General features: G+C 45.6%; 3 protein-coding genes across 3 annotated transcripts in view; 2 read left to right on the top strand and 1 right to left on the bottom strand.

The window, feature by feature from the left end:
- Nucleotides 1-2,214, top strand: part of LOC106809248 (abnormal spindle-like microcephaly-associated protein homolog) — a 25,232-nt gene extending 23,018 nt beyond the window's left edge. Inside the window, exons 24-26 of the mRNA XM_014812255.1 lie at nucleotides 404-558; nucleotides 1,047-1,199; nucleotides 1,751-2,214. Coding sequence (XP_014667741.1) covers nucleotides 404-558; nucleotides 1,047-1,199; nucleotides 1,751-2,083 — 641 coding nt within the window. The 3' untranslated portion in view covers nucleotides 2,084-2,214. The remainder of the gene's footprint in view (nucleotides 1-403; nucleotides 559-1,046; nucleotides 1,200-1,750) is intronic.
- Nucleotides 2,215-3,505: 1,291 nt separating this feature from the next.
- Nucleotides 3,506-7,366, bottom strand: LOC106809247 (prostaglandin E synthase 2-like). Its single transcript, XM_014812254.1, is given in 9 exon segments — nucleotides 3,506-4,072; nucleotides 4,299-4,416; nucleotides 4,559-4,771; nucleotides 6,030-6,089; nucleotides 6,124-6,167; nucleotides 6,169-6,232; nucleotides 6,531-6,652; nucleotides 6,655-6,734; nucleotides 7,216-7,366. Coding segments are annotated over 9 exon segments (1,029 nt in total). The 3' UTR covers nucleotides 3,506-3,895.
- Nucleotides 7,367-7,602: 236 nt separating this feature from the next.
- The window catches only part of LOC106809253 (valine--tRNA ligase-like), a 24,347-nt gene continuing 19,500 nt past the window's right edge, over nucleotides 7,603-12,449 (top strand). Inside the window, exon 1 of the mRNA XM_014812260.1 lies at nucleotides 7,603-7,957. Coding sequence (XP_014667746.1) covers nucleotides 7,772-7,957 — 186 coding nt within the window. The 5' untranslated portion in view covers nucleotides 7,603-7,771. The remainder of the gene's footprint in view (nucleotides 7,958-12,449) is intronic.

Here is a 12,449-nt window from a genome sequence, read left to right as displayed (position 1 = left end):
GAGCTCATAATAGAGCTCTCTATTATGAGCTCTTGATACCATATAATGGTGGGGTAAGTGGTAGTCCAGTAAGTACCACATTTAACTAGGAGCGGAAAGGTCTGGGGTCCAAGTCTCACTGTGGCCACTGCTGTTGTGCCCTTGAGCAAGGCACATTATCCCCATGTGCTTCAGACTACACCTGCTGTAGAAATTGGTTTATCTTGCTGGCATGAGGCCAACAACCTCACCCGCATAACAAAGTGTAGCTTTGCTGGGGAAAAGTCTGTAATGAAACCAAAGCAACGCAGCTGCTGAGGGCCCATGCTCCACGATCGTAGATAAAGAAACAAAAAGAGAAGCCCGTGAAAAGGTGCGCACGTTCTCACCCGTCCTCCGTGTGTGTGTTTGTCTTCGTGAGCAGACGTCGTCACGCGCTGGTCTCCGGTCAGCTGCGAGCGTGTGGCGGCAAGCGGTGGCATTCGCGTGCTCTACACGCTCATCCGACGATGCAACCGCAGCATCCCCAACATGGAGCTGATCCACTACTCCGTCAGCATCCTGTTCAACCTTGCAAAGGTAAATAATCGCCAGCAGTTGGGTTTTTTGGTTTCAGCCGGCCGATACCGTCAGTTATTAATGGTTAATCGTTATGGTTAGGGTTATTAATGGTTAATCGTTATGGTTAGGGTTAATAGTTATTAACGGTTAATCGTTATGGTTAGGGTTAATGGTTAATCGCGTCGATTTCACAGATCAATTACGGCTGAGAATGAATGAATGAATTTTCATTACTTGCTACGCTAGTGTATTATTCTATGATTCTCACTTGACACTCTGAGACTGATCACTTGTCCTTACCAGATTCCAATTAATTAGTGAGAGACATCCTTGACGATGTGCGTTGTTGTTTGCAGTATGGCAAGACGCTGTGCGCCGTGGCTATGCTAGTGTATTATTCTATGATTCTTACTCCACACTCTGAGGCTGATCACTTGTCTCTAGATCTACCAGATTCCAATTAATTAGTGAGGAACATCCTTGACGATGTGCGTTGTTGTTTGCAGTATGACAAGACGCTGTGCGCTGTGGCGGATGAGCCGACGTGCATGGACACACTCGTAGATCTTATGATGATCTACAGAGAGAAGGGACTAAAGATCTTCATGCAGACGTGTAATCTGCTGGCCATACTCTGCCTCAACGCAGGCAAAGCCGAGGTAATCGTGTAGAGAAAGTCGTGGCTTTCTTACTGATTGTGGGAAACCACCAGTGCTCTCTATATCTCCTTCTCTTTCTTTCTCTCTCTTGTTCTCTTTCTTTCTCTGTCTCTTTCTCTCTTTCTCTTTCTCTCTCTCTCGCTTTCTCTTTCTTTCTCTCTCTCTCTCTTTCTCTTTCTTTCTCTCTCGCCCTCTCTTTGACTGATATCAAGTACCAAATGCTAGAATCTACCTTAGATTTGCTATGGATACAGCGTAGGTTTTGCTATAACTGAGATACTTAGCCTCTCTAATCAAGTATCACTACCTGAAGCTTTCGTAATGTGATTTTCAGGATATCTAATAAAATAACAGCACGCTAAGCTTTCTTAACACAGATTCTCAGCCTATTTAATCAGGTATCAGCATCCTAAGCTTCCCTTACAGAGATTCATAGACTCTCGAATCAAGTATTACCATGACTCACCATGTATTAACATAACATGACTTAATTAAACAAAACTTACGAGCCTAAACCTAATCTAACGAGTCGTCACCACGTTTCCAAACAGGAGGTGAGGCAGAATGCGAAGCTGAGCGGTCGAATCGTGAGCATCCACACGCTCACGCAGCGCAAGTACAAGCTTGAGGAGCAGCGGCAGGCAGCGAAGGTTCGTCGGCTCGCTAGCCAGAGTTTCACGGGAAACGCCAGCATGATGTCAGTCTCCCACGTCGGCCACCAGAGGGTGCACGTGCAGCCGGCATGGTCGCTGCGGCAGTGTCAGTTGTCGAATAACACCAACCCGCTGCAGGTGATCAAACTCCTAACCGAAGTCTGCGGGCTCATGCCTAAAGAGGGCGCCACTCAGAGGGGTGCATCTGCGGTCAATAGGACGGTGCTCTAGGCTCGCGCGTGAGCACGTGTCGTGCACGCATGTTGATGTCATGAGGAGCAAGGAGTTAAATATAACAAGGAGAGGAAGTGGATTGGCTGTGCGCTTTTCGCCTCAAGTGCGCCATCTATGGACCATAATCAGCTGAAACGGCTGTGCAGACCGTTTTCGCCTCAAGGGCGCCATCTATGGACCATAATCAGCTGAAACGGCTGTGCAGCCCGAACCCAGAGACAATAGAACACTAATCTGTTCTAGGGTCTCTGCCAAACCCAAATTTGGCCAGATATGGCGGCGCTTCCTCTCCTTGTTATATTTAGCTCCTTGATCAGGAGTCAGGATAAGACAGATGTTTGTCATGTTAATCTCAATTTACCGTGTACTTCTGACAAAATCGACATTCATAAATTGTTATAATGCTATGGCTTCAACGGCGTACGTGTTTATTCACTGTCAATCCTCTACATTAGAAACGTAGGAGATTGATTGTGTATAAGCAAGTAAGCATGTGTGTGGTGTAATATAACGTTCGTTTTCTTGTATAAATATAATCTTTATTGGTTTCCTAGAAGTTTGCTCCTATATATTCTGTTAGGTAGGATTAGAACCGTGTTTTATTGTGCCGGAGCCGAGTTATATCAAGAGCGCTCCTGGTTATATTTGAACGTATAGTTTAGTATGTCGTTAAATTTACTAGCTAAGACGTCAACATTCTCATATAAGCAACTCTCCTATGTCTGCGTATTTTATGCATGCTTCATCAAACATGTAAAGCCATTGAATGTGTACTCTGCCGGTAGTCTGTAGTTTTGATATTTCGTGATGCACTTCTGAGTGTAAACATACTGGGTAAATTTCGCAGTATCACCAAGATGCCTTAAACTAAATTCGTCCAGTATTAATTTGCTCTATAATATTCGGTGTAGGCTCAACACTATTAAATGGTCATAATGAATCCACAATAGATCATACACGCATATAGTGCATCACATGGACAAAACGGACTAAATTATCATCTGATTACAGGTTACACAGGAAGTTACAGTTCGAAATTATTACCCAATGATACATTTTACAATGTACTGCTACGTACCTGTTATTAGGCGTTGATTTAATCTGTTGTTGTTTGTGGCTGTCCATCTGTAACGCGCCATTGCTATGTAAAGTGCGATTTTAATCTATTATGGGTTTTTCATAGTAAAACACACCTAATCAACCTAATCAGCAGGAAGAGAAATGCTGTTTCTATCAGATAAAGATTTCTCATTTCGTGAATGCTCCTCTAAGCTGTACTTTAATTGTGGTGTTATTGATTATTGTGTATACCAATGGTTTCTTGTGATTGCGTGTAGTTTTCTTGTACTTTGTATGTTTATTCGGTTATTCCTCATTTGGCATACTCTGTGACAAATAAACCATTGCTATATAGACAAATTACTGGAATTGAACTAGAAATTCACTTTTATTCTTCATGACTACCGCAAAAACAGCAATACGTAAATGTGCTTAGCAATAATGGACAGGCGACTAGATGAGAGCACTCACTAATTCACGAAACCATTGCTTACGTAGCTGTCCGCGCTACAGTCTCTCATACGTTCATGCATTTGCTATACCTTGTGTATAATAAAATCCACCTTTAACGTTATCACAAGAACTAGGTGACCAACTGCAGACTACTAAGATATCGCATTTCATGGCACTTTGACCATAAAATCCGCCATTTCCTAAGAACAATATGAACGGGTGAGATCATCCCGCACCAGACGTTTGCATGACCTTGTCGTCACACATCATAGATGACTGCCATAAGCCGTTCCAATGCTAGTTTGCCTTGCGTTTGAAGTAGCGGTCGTAGCAGTGTTCAGCGAGCAACTCACTGCCCACATGCAGCTTCACGGCCTGCTGCGTGTTGTAGTACCAGTCTCCAATCTTCGTGTTCGTGAGAACATCCTGGAATGCCTCGCAGCCCTCGATGGAGTTCAGAATTCCGTACACAGCCTGAAGGCAACGAGGACAACATTGTTAGTGGGGACGCAACATGTGTGGTATTGTTAACTTTTGGTCTGTCTCAAACGACTATCAAAATTCATTCTTACGTAAATATACGAGTATATACACGTGTACGAGTATATTAATTAATTGGAGTTTGCGTGTGTGCGTGTAATATATGATAATGTATAGCCGGATGACAGGGTGAAAGTAATATAAATGGGCTGTAGCATACCAGATCTGCTAGGTTTGGCTTATCGCCACCCATGAATGTTCGCTGTTTGCCCACGTGTTTTGTCCAGTGTCTACAGGCATCATACAGCGTCTCTCTCACATCTTCCTTCATATTGTACCTGTCACAAAAACAGTGCAGTGAGGTAAGCAACCGTCATACCACAAACCTATTCTATGACATAGCATCCGGCAGGGGTAATTAGTGAGCATAGCATCCGGCAGGGGACTCCGGTAACAACCATCAGAAAAGTTTTCAATTACTTTTTCTTTAATCTTTTTCCAACTAGAAACATGGCTGCTGCACCAACGTAGATCACCAGGTAGCGCTCCCAGGCAGGAAACAGTCGCTCCCACTCTCCGACGTCGGAGAAGTAGCGGAAAGCCTGCAGCGCCTCGCCGGATGTTCGGTAGACGTTTGGCGACAAGTAGTGTACGAGAGTATTGTCTGCCCACTCACGCCACTTCTTCTCCTCTCTGTATTGCCAAACGTTGCACATTATACACAATTAATACATGTAAAAGATTATCTCTGCGTTGACTATCTGGTCACCTGGAAGCTGCAGAATGAAGAAACACGAGTCTGAAAATCGATTGAACATGGTTTGATTGCTTCCCTTTAAAGGCTCACAATGCGCATCCAAATGCTAATTTCTCCAGTACTAGACTAGCAAATACTTCGTGGCATGCATAATCACACTACCTTATGACAAAATAAACTCTAGTTCCCCCCATTTCACTGCGCGTTGTCTTATAAAAGGTATTTGAAAATAGCTCCAATGTTGTTGACACGTTTGCGTTGCTCTGCCAGGCAACCGTCCAGCGGGTGTAGCAAAGATTCTACGGCCCGTGTGCGTTTTTCGCTTGCACGCTGCTTAGCGCAATGTTCGCCGCTGTTAGCGATGATCAAGCCTAAAATCAATACGTATTTTCACGTTTATTACGCTGCCATTATTACTTTCTCAATAGTCTTTGATGTTACATACACTGCAGTTCACAATACTACAACTATCTTAAAATGTAAACGACTACATATAATAAGACCCCCGGGACAAACAATTCCTGCTCAACACCCTGTAGCAACATGTGAGAGCTAAGTTGTTTCAAACAATTTAGCGTTTGCGCCAGAATGCCAGTTTTCTCACCTCTTTCTTGTGGGTTTTAAGCAAATGCGCAGTGGAATGGTGCGAACTAGAGTTTATTTTGTCATAAGGTAGTGTGATTATGCATGACACGACAGTATTGCTAGTTTAGTACTGGAGAAATTAGCGTCTTGGATGCGCATTGTGAGCTTTAACATTACAATATCACTACCAGAACATGTACACTCATGACTTTCATTCAAACTTGTGTTTCTACTCGAGCACATTGGTTTGCTAGAGAAGTGTGTGTATGTATCGATTCAACAGGTGCAGATCCACCACAATACCAAGCGTAGATTTAACGTGCATGCTATTTGTTGTCACCAGGAATAAGAAACAGATCTATATTATGGATCTATTATGTTTCATTATTTTTTATCTTTTCTTGTTATCTTTATATTATTATATATAAGTTATATAATTATAAGCCTTATAAGACCTTGTTTGTCATTATTAACCCCTGGTATTAATGTATTATTATTGCTACTACTATTACTTTTAGTGATTTATTGTAGATTCTGTTAAAAAAATCTCTTATCTTACTCCAGCAATGGATCTATAAAGTTTGTGTGCAACGTTAATGGTGCTCTTACTGTCTCGTGTCCTTGTGTCTGTGAGATTCTCCGTACATCACAGCGTATCGGTTCAGCTGCCTCAGTGCACTCGGTGCCGCGATCATTGACGTACGTCGCCGTCGGATAGTAGCCAAGCATCTCGTCAAAGCTGAGCTCGGCGTCCGCTAACAGCGAGGAACGTCTTCATGATGCTGATGATGAGTGGCAGAGTCTCGGAAATGCTGCACGCACGAAAACGTGTTTGTATATATACGAGTCTGCTCTACGATGTTTTGGTCCTGCCATTTCTTGGGGATGATGCATGCAATTACAGTGATAGGATGTAGTTAGAAAGTCTTCCTATTTTTGTTAACTGGCTCCACGTACCACTCTCTCTCTCTCTCCGTCTATCTGTCTCTCTCTCTTCTCTCTCTGGCTTTCTTTTCTCTCTCTCTCTCTCTCTCTCTCTCATGTTCTTTTCTTACCTCCATCCTTCCCTCCCCCAAGTGCTTAATTGATTATTCAGTGTTCCTTCTCTACCTGTTCCTTATTCCATTAGACTCGCAGACCAATATCGGGACTTTGCGGTAGCTGGACCACTTTATCTCCTTTCGCAGGACTGGGTTGACCTCTACCACATGCGTAGCAAAATCCGTGATAGTCAAAGAAAGGCCCGCCACCTTGCAGCAAATGGACATGTCTGGTACTGATAAAGCGTCAGTTCAGGCCAGAATTGCCACTGTGCTGAGAATCTAAAATGAAATAAATTTTTTTTTAAGTTCTTCCACCCCCTTCCTACTTAACCTTCTCGGATCTCCATCTCCTTCACCGTCGCATTAAAGTCTCACCGTTTTGCCTCCTCAATTAGCCTACATTATAATTTATATCATAGATGTGTGAGTATGTCTGCACGTGAATGTGCATGCGGCGGACCGTTGTGTGTGTATCGTTGTGAGGGTGTGTGCATGTGCGCAGGGGCGTGTACAGGGGGGGGGGGGGTCCAGGGGTCCGGACCCCCCCTGCTCGCGCAGAAAACGCATCTGAGGGGGTCTAATTTCAAAATTTTGAGACCCCCAGACCCCCCCCTTCGCGCTGCTCCCAAGCTTGCGGTTACGCGCTGGACCCCCCCCCCCGGTACAAATCCTGATGATAAAGAATATTCATCAAACGATTCAAAGTCTAAGGGGCTGTGCCACAATATCTATATACACATATTTCTGGGTACCTGTCGGGATGGCGTTATAGCAGGACGCGTGGACACTTCTTCTGGCTTCAGCTGTGCGCGCGTACCATTCCATGTGAATGATGGTGCGATCATGATTTGGACAACTGCTCCTACTCCGGCTCCTGCAACCACACTCCCAAGTAGAAGCCATTTCAACTTTGATTTCTTCTTCGTGGCACTGATTGTACTCAATAGAGCGCGTTGACTGTAGCTTACTGGCGCTCTTATACTGTAAGATATAATCGATCTAGAGTTATGTAATTCTGGGGTTCTAGGAAAACGAGAGAACCATTTTAACCTAGTAGTAGTAGTACAGAACATCAACTTCTGCATGGGCGCTGACATTTTGAAACAATTGAGCGTTTATATAGGTGGCGCAAATGCTTCGCCAATGATGAAACCGGTGATAGTGTGTTACTGTTAGTAACACGTTGTGTATTTTTTACACGTTGTGTATAAACTTTATAATAAAGTGCAGGCTGTTAGGATTTTAATTGTCAGCATTTAAAATAACAGGTAAAGTTCTTGCGCTCTCAGACTGGGGAATCTGTTGGTGATGGCTGACGAAGGCGTTATAAATGGACCATCCGTTGGTGGAGGTGATGACCAACCTGCTTCCCAGATACCTGCTAAAAAAGCAAAAACGCCTGCACAATTAAAAAAAGAGCAAGAAAAGAAAGAAAAGCTTGAAAAGTTTAAAGCTAAGCAAGCACAAAAAGAAGCGAAGAAGCCGGTTGATGAGGTATGTAGTTAAAATAAATTGAATATATAAACTAAGATTGAACACTTGCATTTTGTTATATCCGAGCATGTTTTTTTCACGGAACATTATTCCAGATAAGAAATTCTTTAGGCCGTGGCTACGCGACCGGTTCCGGACGAGGAGCCACTAGCTAGACTACGCGTTCAGACATCCATCTCACACAGTGATCTTGCGACACATACACGCATGATTGCGCAACAGGACGCTCTGCTGATTGCTGAGTGTGTGTGTGTGCGTGCGTGCGTGCGTGCGTGCGTGCGTGCGTGAGAGAGAGAGAGAGAGAGAGAGAGGTGTGGTGTGTGTGTGTGTGTGTGTGTGTGTGTGTGTGTGTGTGTCAGAGAGAGAGATAGAGCTAGAAGCGAGTGTCTTTGTGATCTTCGTGTGTGTGTGTGGCGTGCTCGCTTGCGTGCCCTGTGCCGTTTGCTGTGCGGCGCAGTGCGTCGCAGTGCCGCAGGTGGCGTGCACGTCGAGCATGTGTGCGTAAGTCAACTAACCTTAGATGCTCATGAACGCGTAAGTTTGCCTGAATCAATAGAAACCTGGCTTTCATGTGAGAAGCAGATGAATGCGAAGAGATGAGAGAACGGTGGAGCCTCGGAGAGATGGATGATATGACTGCAGAAGAAAATCTATAAAGAAGATGCGAGAGGGAGAACAGAGACGGCGCTGATAAGGCCGCTCGCTCTTAACAACGACGCGTTCTCGGCCTATTTAATTCAGGTATCAACTGTCGTGCTGTGTATCGATTGAGAGATGAGAGACGCTATCCCAGGACTTCTGCGACGTTGCTCATCAGTCTTCAATGATATGTGTTTCTGCTGTAGATGAGAGAGAGAGAGAGAGAGCCAGTGTGTTTGTGCTGATAAACAACCGTAATTAAACAAAACGTCACGCCTAACCTATCCCAACGGCGCTCAACACGTTTCCAAACGGAGGTGAGGATGCGAGACGAGCCGTCGAATCGGAGCAATCCACACGCTCACGTGTGGGCGACTGTGTCGTGTTGTGTGAGAGAGAGCAGAGGCTGTGCGTGTGTGTTTAGTACAGCTTCTGAGGACGAGCGGCACGGCGGCCACGCCAGGTTCGTGAGGCGCGCAGCAAGGGTGGTTGTGTTCGTGACAAGAGAGCAGGGAAGCAAACAGATCGACGGGGCGAGTCTCCTGTATCGTGTCCAGACAGAGACGACAAGAGAGGAAGACCCGGAGAGACTGAGAACCAGAGGCGGAGTGGTGTCTGCTGTCAGAGAGGAGAGAGAGAGGCTGTGTGTGTGTGCGCCAGAGGTGCGCCACTGGCGTCGCTAAGGGCCAGCGTGAAACACCCAACGGACCCAGGGAGCTAAAAAAGATCGTGCGCCGCGGACAGAACGCGCCATTTACACAGTGATGTGTGTGTGTGAGAGAGAAAGAGAACATGAGAGAAAAAGAAAAAAAGAAGATGTTATGTGTCTGCAGAGAGAGAGGTAGTGCAGTTGATGGCTGTGCGAGAAAAAAAAACCAAAATAAAAAAAAAAAAAAAAAAGAACGTGCAAAAAAAAGATATGCTCGATTGAGAGAGAAAGGTTTGTGATGTCCTGCGTTTGTATACCTACCGCGCAAGCGGAGCTGCACGGGCCGGGCCACAGGTGGCACTGCAATCCGCTCGCAAGTGATATGTGGTGGTTCCGTGTGTGTTGTGTAAAGCCACTACGTTTGTCGCTGGGGGCGATCGATTCAGGGTCAGGCAGCATCGCCTTCGTGATGTGGAGTTGGTGTAGCACCCTCAGTGTTCGCGGCCGATCGAGGGGTTCAGCAGCGAGTCGCCTGCCGGGTAGGGTCACCAGGGCTCAGAAATCAGCAGCAGCAGACAGCGATTCCAGGCTGTTATACACAATTACATGCGTTACGATGCTCAGGCCGAGGTAGTGCACTTTCTCGGTGGAGTGCCCTCTGTCTAAGTGTTGTGTGATTGTTGACGGAGAGAAGAGAGAGAACGAGAGAGAGATGGAGAAGAAGAGAGAACCATAGAGGGAGTGTGTATGTTGTCAGCAGAGAGAGAGAGCGAGACGACGAGCGTGTGCGCTTTGCCTCAAGGTGACGGGGGCGAGCCGTGAGTATGCTCGTCAGAGAGAGAGAGAGTATTCAGAGACGATGGTGATGCGCTGCTCTGTGTGTCAGTGAAGACATGAGAGTTACCCGCGCGACGACGCGGATAGGACACTAATGTGTAGTGCTCTCCGAACCAAATGGCCAATATTTGGCCCAGCGCTTCCTTTTCTCCTCAGTATTGAGAAACTGCCGTGTGATTGTGCTGTAGTGTGTGTGTAGGTATGTGTAGTGTGTGATGACATGGTGATTTGCTGTTTGTTCAGTTCATTCTTCCTTTACAGTGTACTGCCTGAACAACCCAATCGACGATTCATAAAGGTCATAATGTATGCGCATCACGGCGTTACGTGTTTGAAGTCGGTGTGTCAATGCCCTCATAAGCATGAGGAAACGGAGACGATTTTGAGGGGGATAAGAGTAATGTGAATTGTTTGTGGTAGTTGTGTGGTTGGTGTGTGGGAGGAGGAGATGATAGAGAACTGTACAGCCAAAAAGCGCGAATGTATTGTTTCATAGAGAGAAGATGAGATGACTTAGGATGTGTGACCTGTGTATCGTGTGGTGATGTGCTGCACAGGAGAGATGAGAGGCGGTAGATACCAGATGAGGGTTACGGTCGTTATACATGTGTCACGCTAGACCAGAGAGAGAGTTGAGAGAAGAGGTTGTGCTGCTAAATAGAGGCTGGAGAAGTGACGTGTCGGGGCGCGATAACTGCGTGTTGTGTGTGTTAGTGAAGTTAGGAGACGGAGAGAGGGAGAGAGAGGTGCGTGCGCGTGTGTGTAGAGAGGTGAAGAGATTAGAGAGAGGAGAGACGAGATGTGAACCACGAGGATTGGGAGTTGTGCGAGTGTGCAGGAGAGGAGAGAGAGAGAGGTGTGTGCGCAGATGTGTGTGGCGTGTGCCGTCGGTGCGTGTGCCGTGTGCAGTGTGCGTAGTGAGTGTGGTAGTGCTGTGTGCGTGGCGTTCGGTAGTGACGAGAGAGAGAGAGCGGCAGAAACCAAAGAGGAGTGTTTGACGGGGCAAATCCAACGTTGGCACAGCTGAGCAAATAAGCCGATTGGGCAACTTCGCCAATATGACGTTGGGCCAAGCTGTTGGCCCGCCCAGAGCAAAAAATCTGTTGAGGGCCAACGTCGCAAAATTGACCGTGTGGCCAACGTTGGCTTCGAGCAAAAATCCGTCTGGGGCACCAGACGTTGAGCAAAATTGGACCTCTGGGCAACGTCGGCGCAAAATGGACGTCTCGCTGGGCCAACGTTGGCAAGGGGTATGAATCGTTGGGCCAAACGATTGCCATCCGAGCAAGAAAATCAGTTGGCTAACGTTGGCCATAATGGCTGAAGGACAGGCCGTTGGCCAACGTTGCCCCAAACAAGTCAGCATGTATCTTGGGGTGTAGTAAACCATCATAATGATGTATTCAACAGTAAGGCCTTGCTAATGCAAAAGGGGAAAAGCAGAAAGAAGAAAGGCAACGTGAATAACAGTGAATGATGGTTTACAAAAGCACCAGCTGCCGGGAAGCAAAAAAAAGGTCGCGAGAGGGCCATTGAATTGTTGGCTCAATTGCATGTACGCCATATCAGAAATTTCAGTTAGATACGATACACATTCCGTCACTTGCATAGTCTGCATGGACTATTCTGCGGCAATCTCAAAATTTTTTATTCCATAAAGTTCTTAATCTGAATTTCTGCCTTTAGATACGAACAATGCTCGCGATGCCAGCAGTGCAATGATTCTCCTGAGATGATAATGTATGAAAAGCGTGGTTGGCGATGGATGGCGTGGGAGAAACTAAATCGGCGGTGATTCAGCGCCAGAGTAAACAATGCCTCGCTGTAGATAGTAAAAGATCTCATAGCAGCTAAACATCCGTATAGTTAAATAATATATGTCGGGGCGAAGATATCATGTGAGAGGAAACCCACTATGCAGCTGATGCGTGGCATAAATGTAATCCGTACTTCAGTGTCTGCTGTGGATCGGGGAGAACATAAATTATACAGATTTGTAAAATCTAAATGATATACAGAATGGTTCTATAACTCTAAGAAATGAACGTCCCTTTAATAGTATCTACACCTAGCCTTGTGAGCTGAGAAGCCATATTTTCCAATGATTAGCAGGGAATATAAATATATAGTCGATGCAGTATACTGACTGATGCGCTATCCATTGAAGTATCATATGAGCCTAATTAGAAACATTTCAGAATGGGAAATTGACAAATATCCTAACCCAAAAGGCCGAAATTACATGATCTGCGTGATTCCCACAATCGCAAACAGCTGACTGGAACCCATGCATCTGGCTCACGCCAGCTCACTAATGGCATTGAGGATACACTTAGTACGGATGGGATATAAAACAGTTGCATGAAA

Source organism: Priapulus caudatus, unplaced genomic scaffold (assembly GCF_000485595.1).
Source record: "Priapulus caudatus unplaced genomic scaffold, Priapulus_caudatus-5.0.1 Scaffold340, whole genome shotgun sequence".
NCBI lineage: Eukaryota > Metazoa > Priapulida > Priapulimorpha > Priapulimorphida > Priapulidae > Priapulus > Priapulus caudatus.
This window is presented reverse-complemented; position numbering and strand designations above follow the sequence as displayed.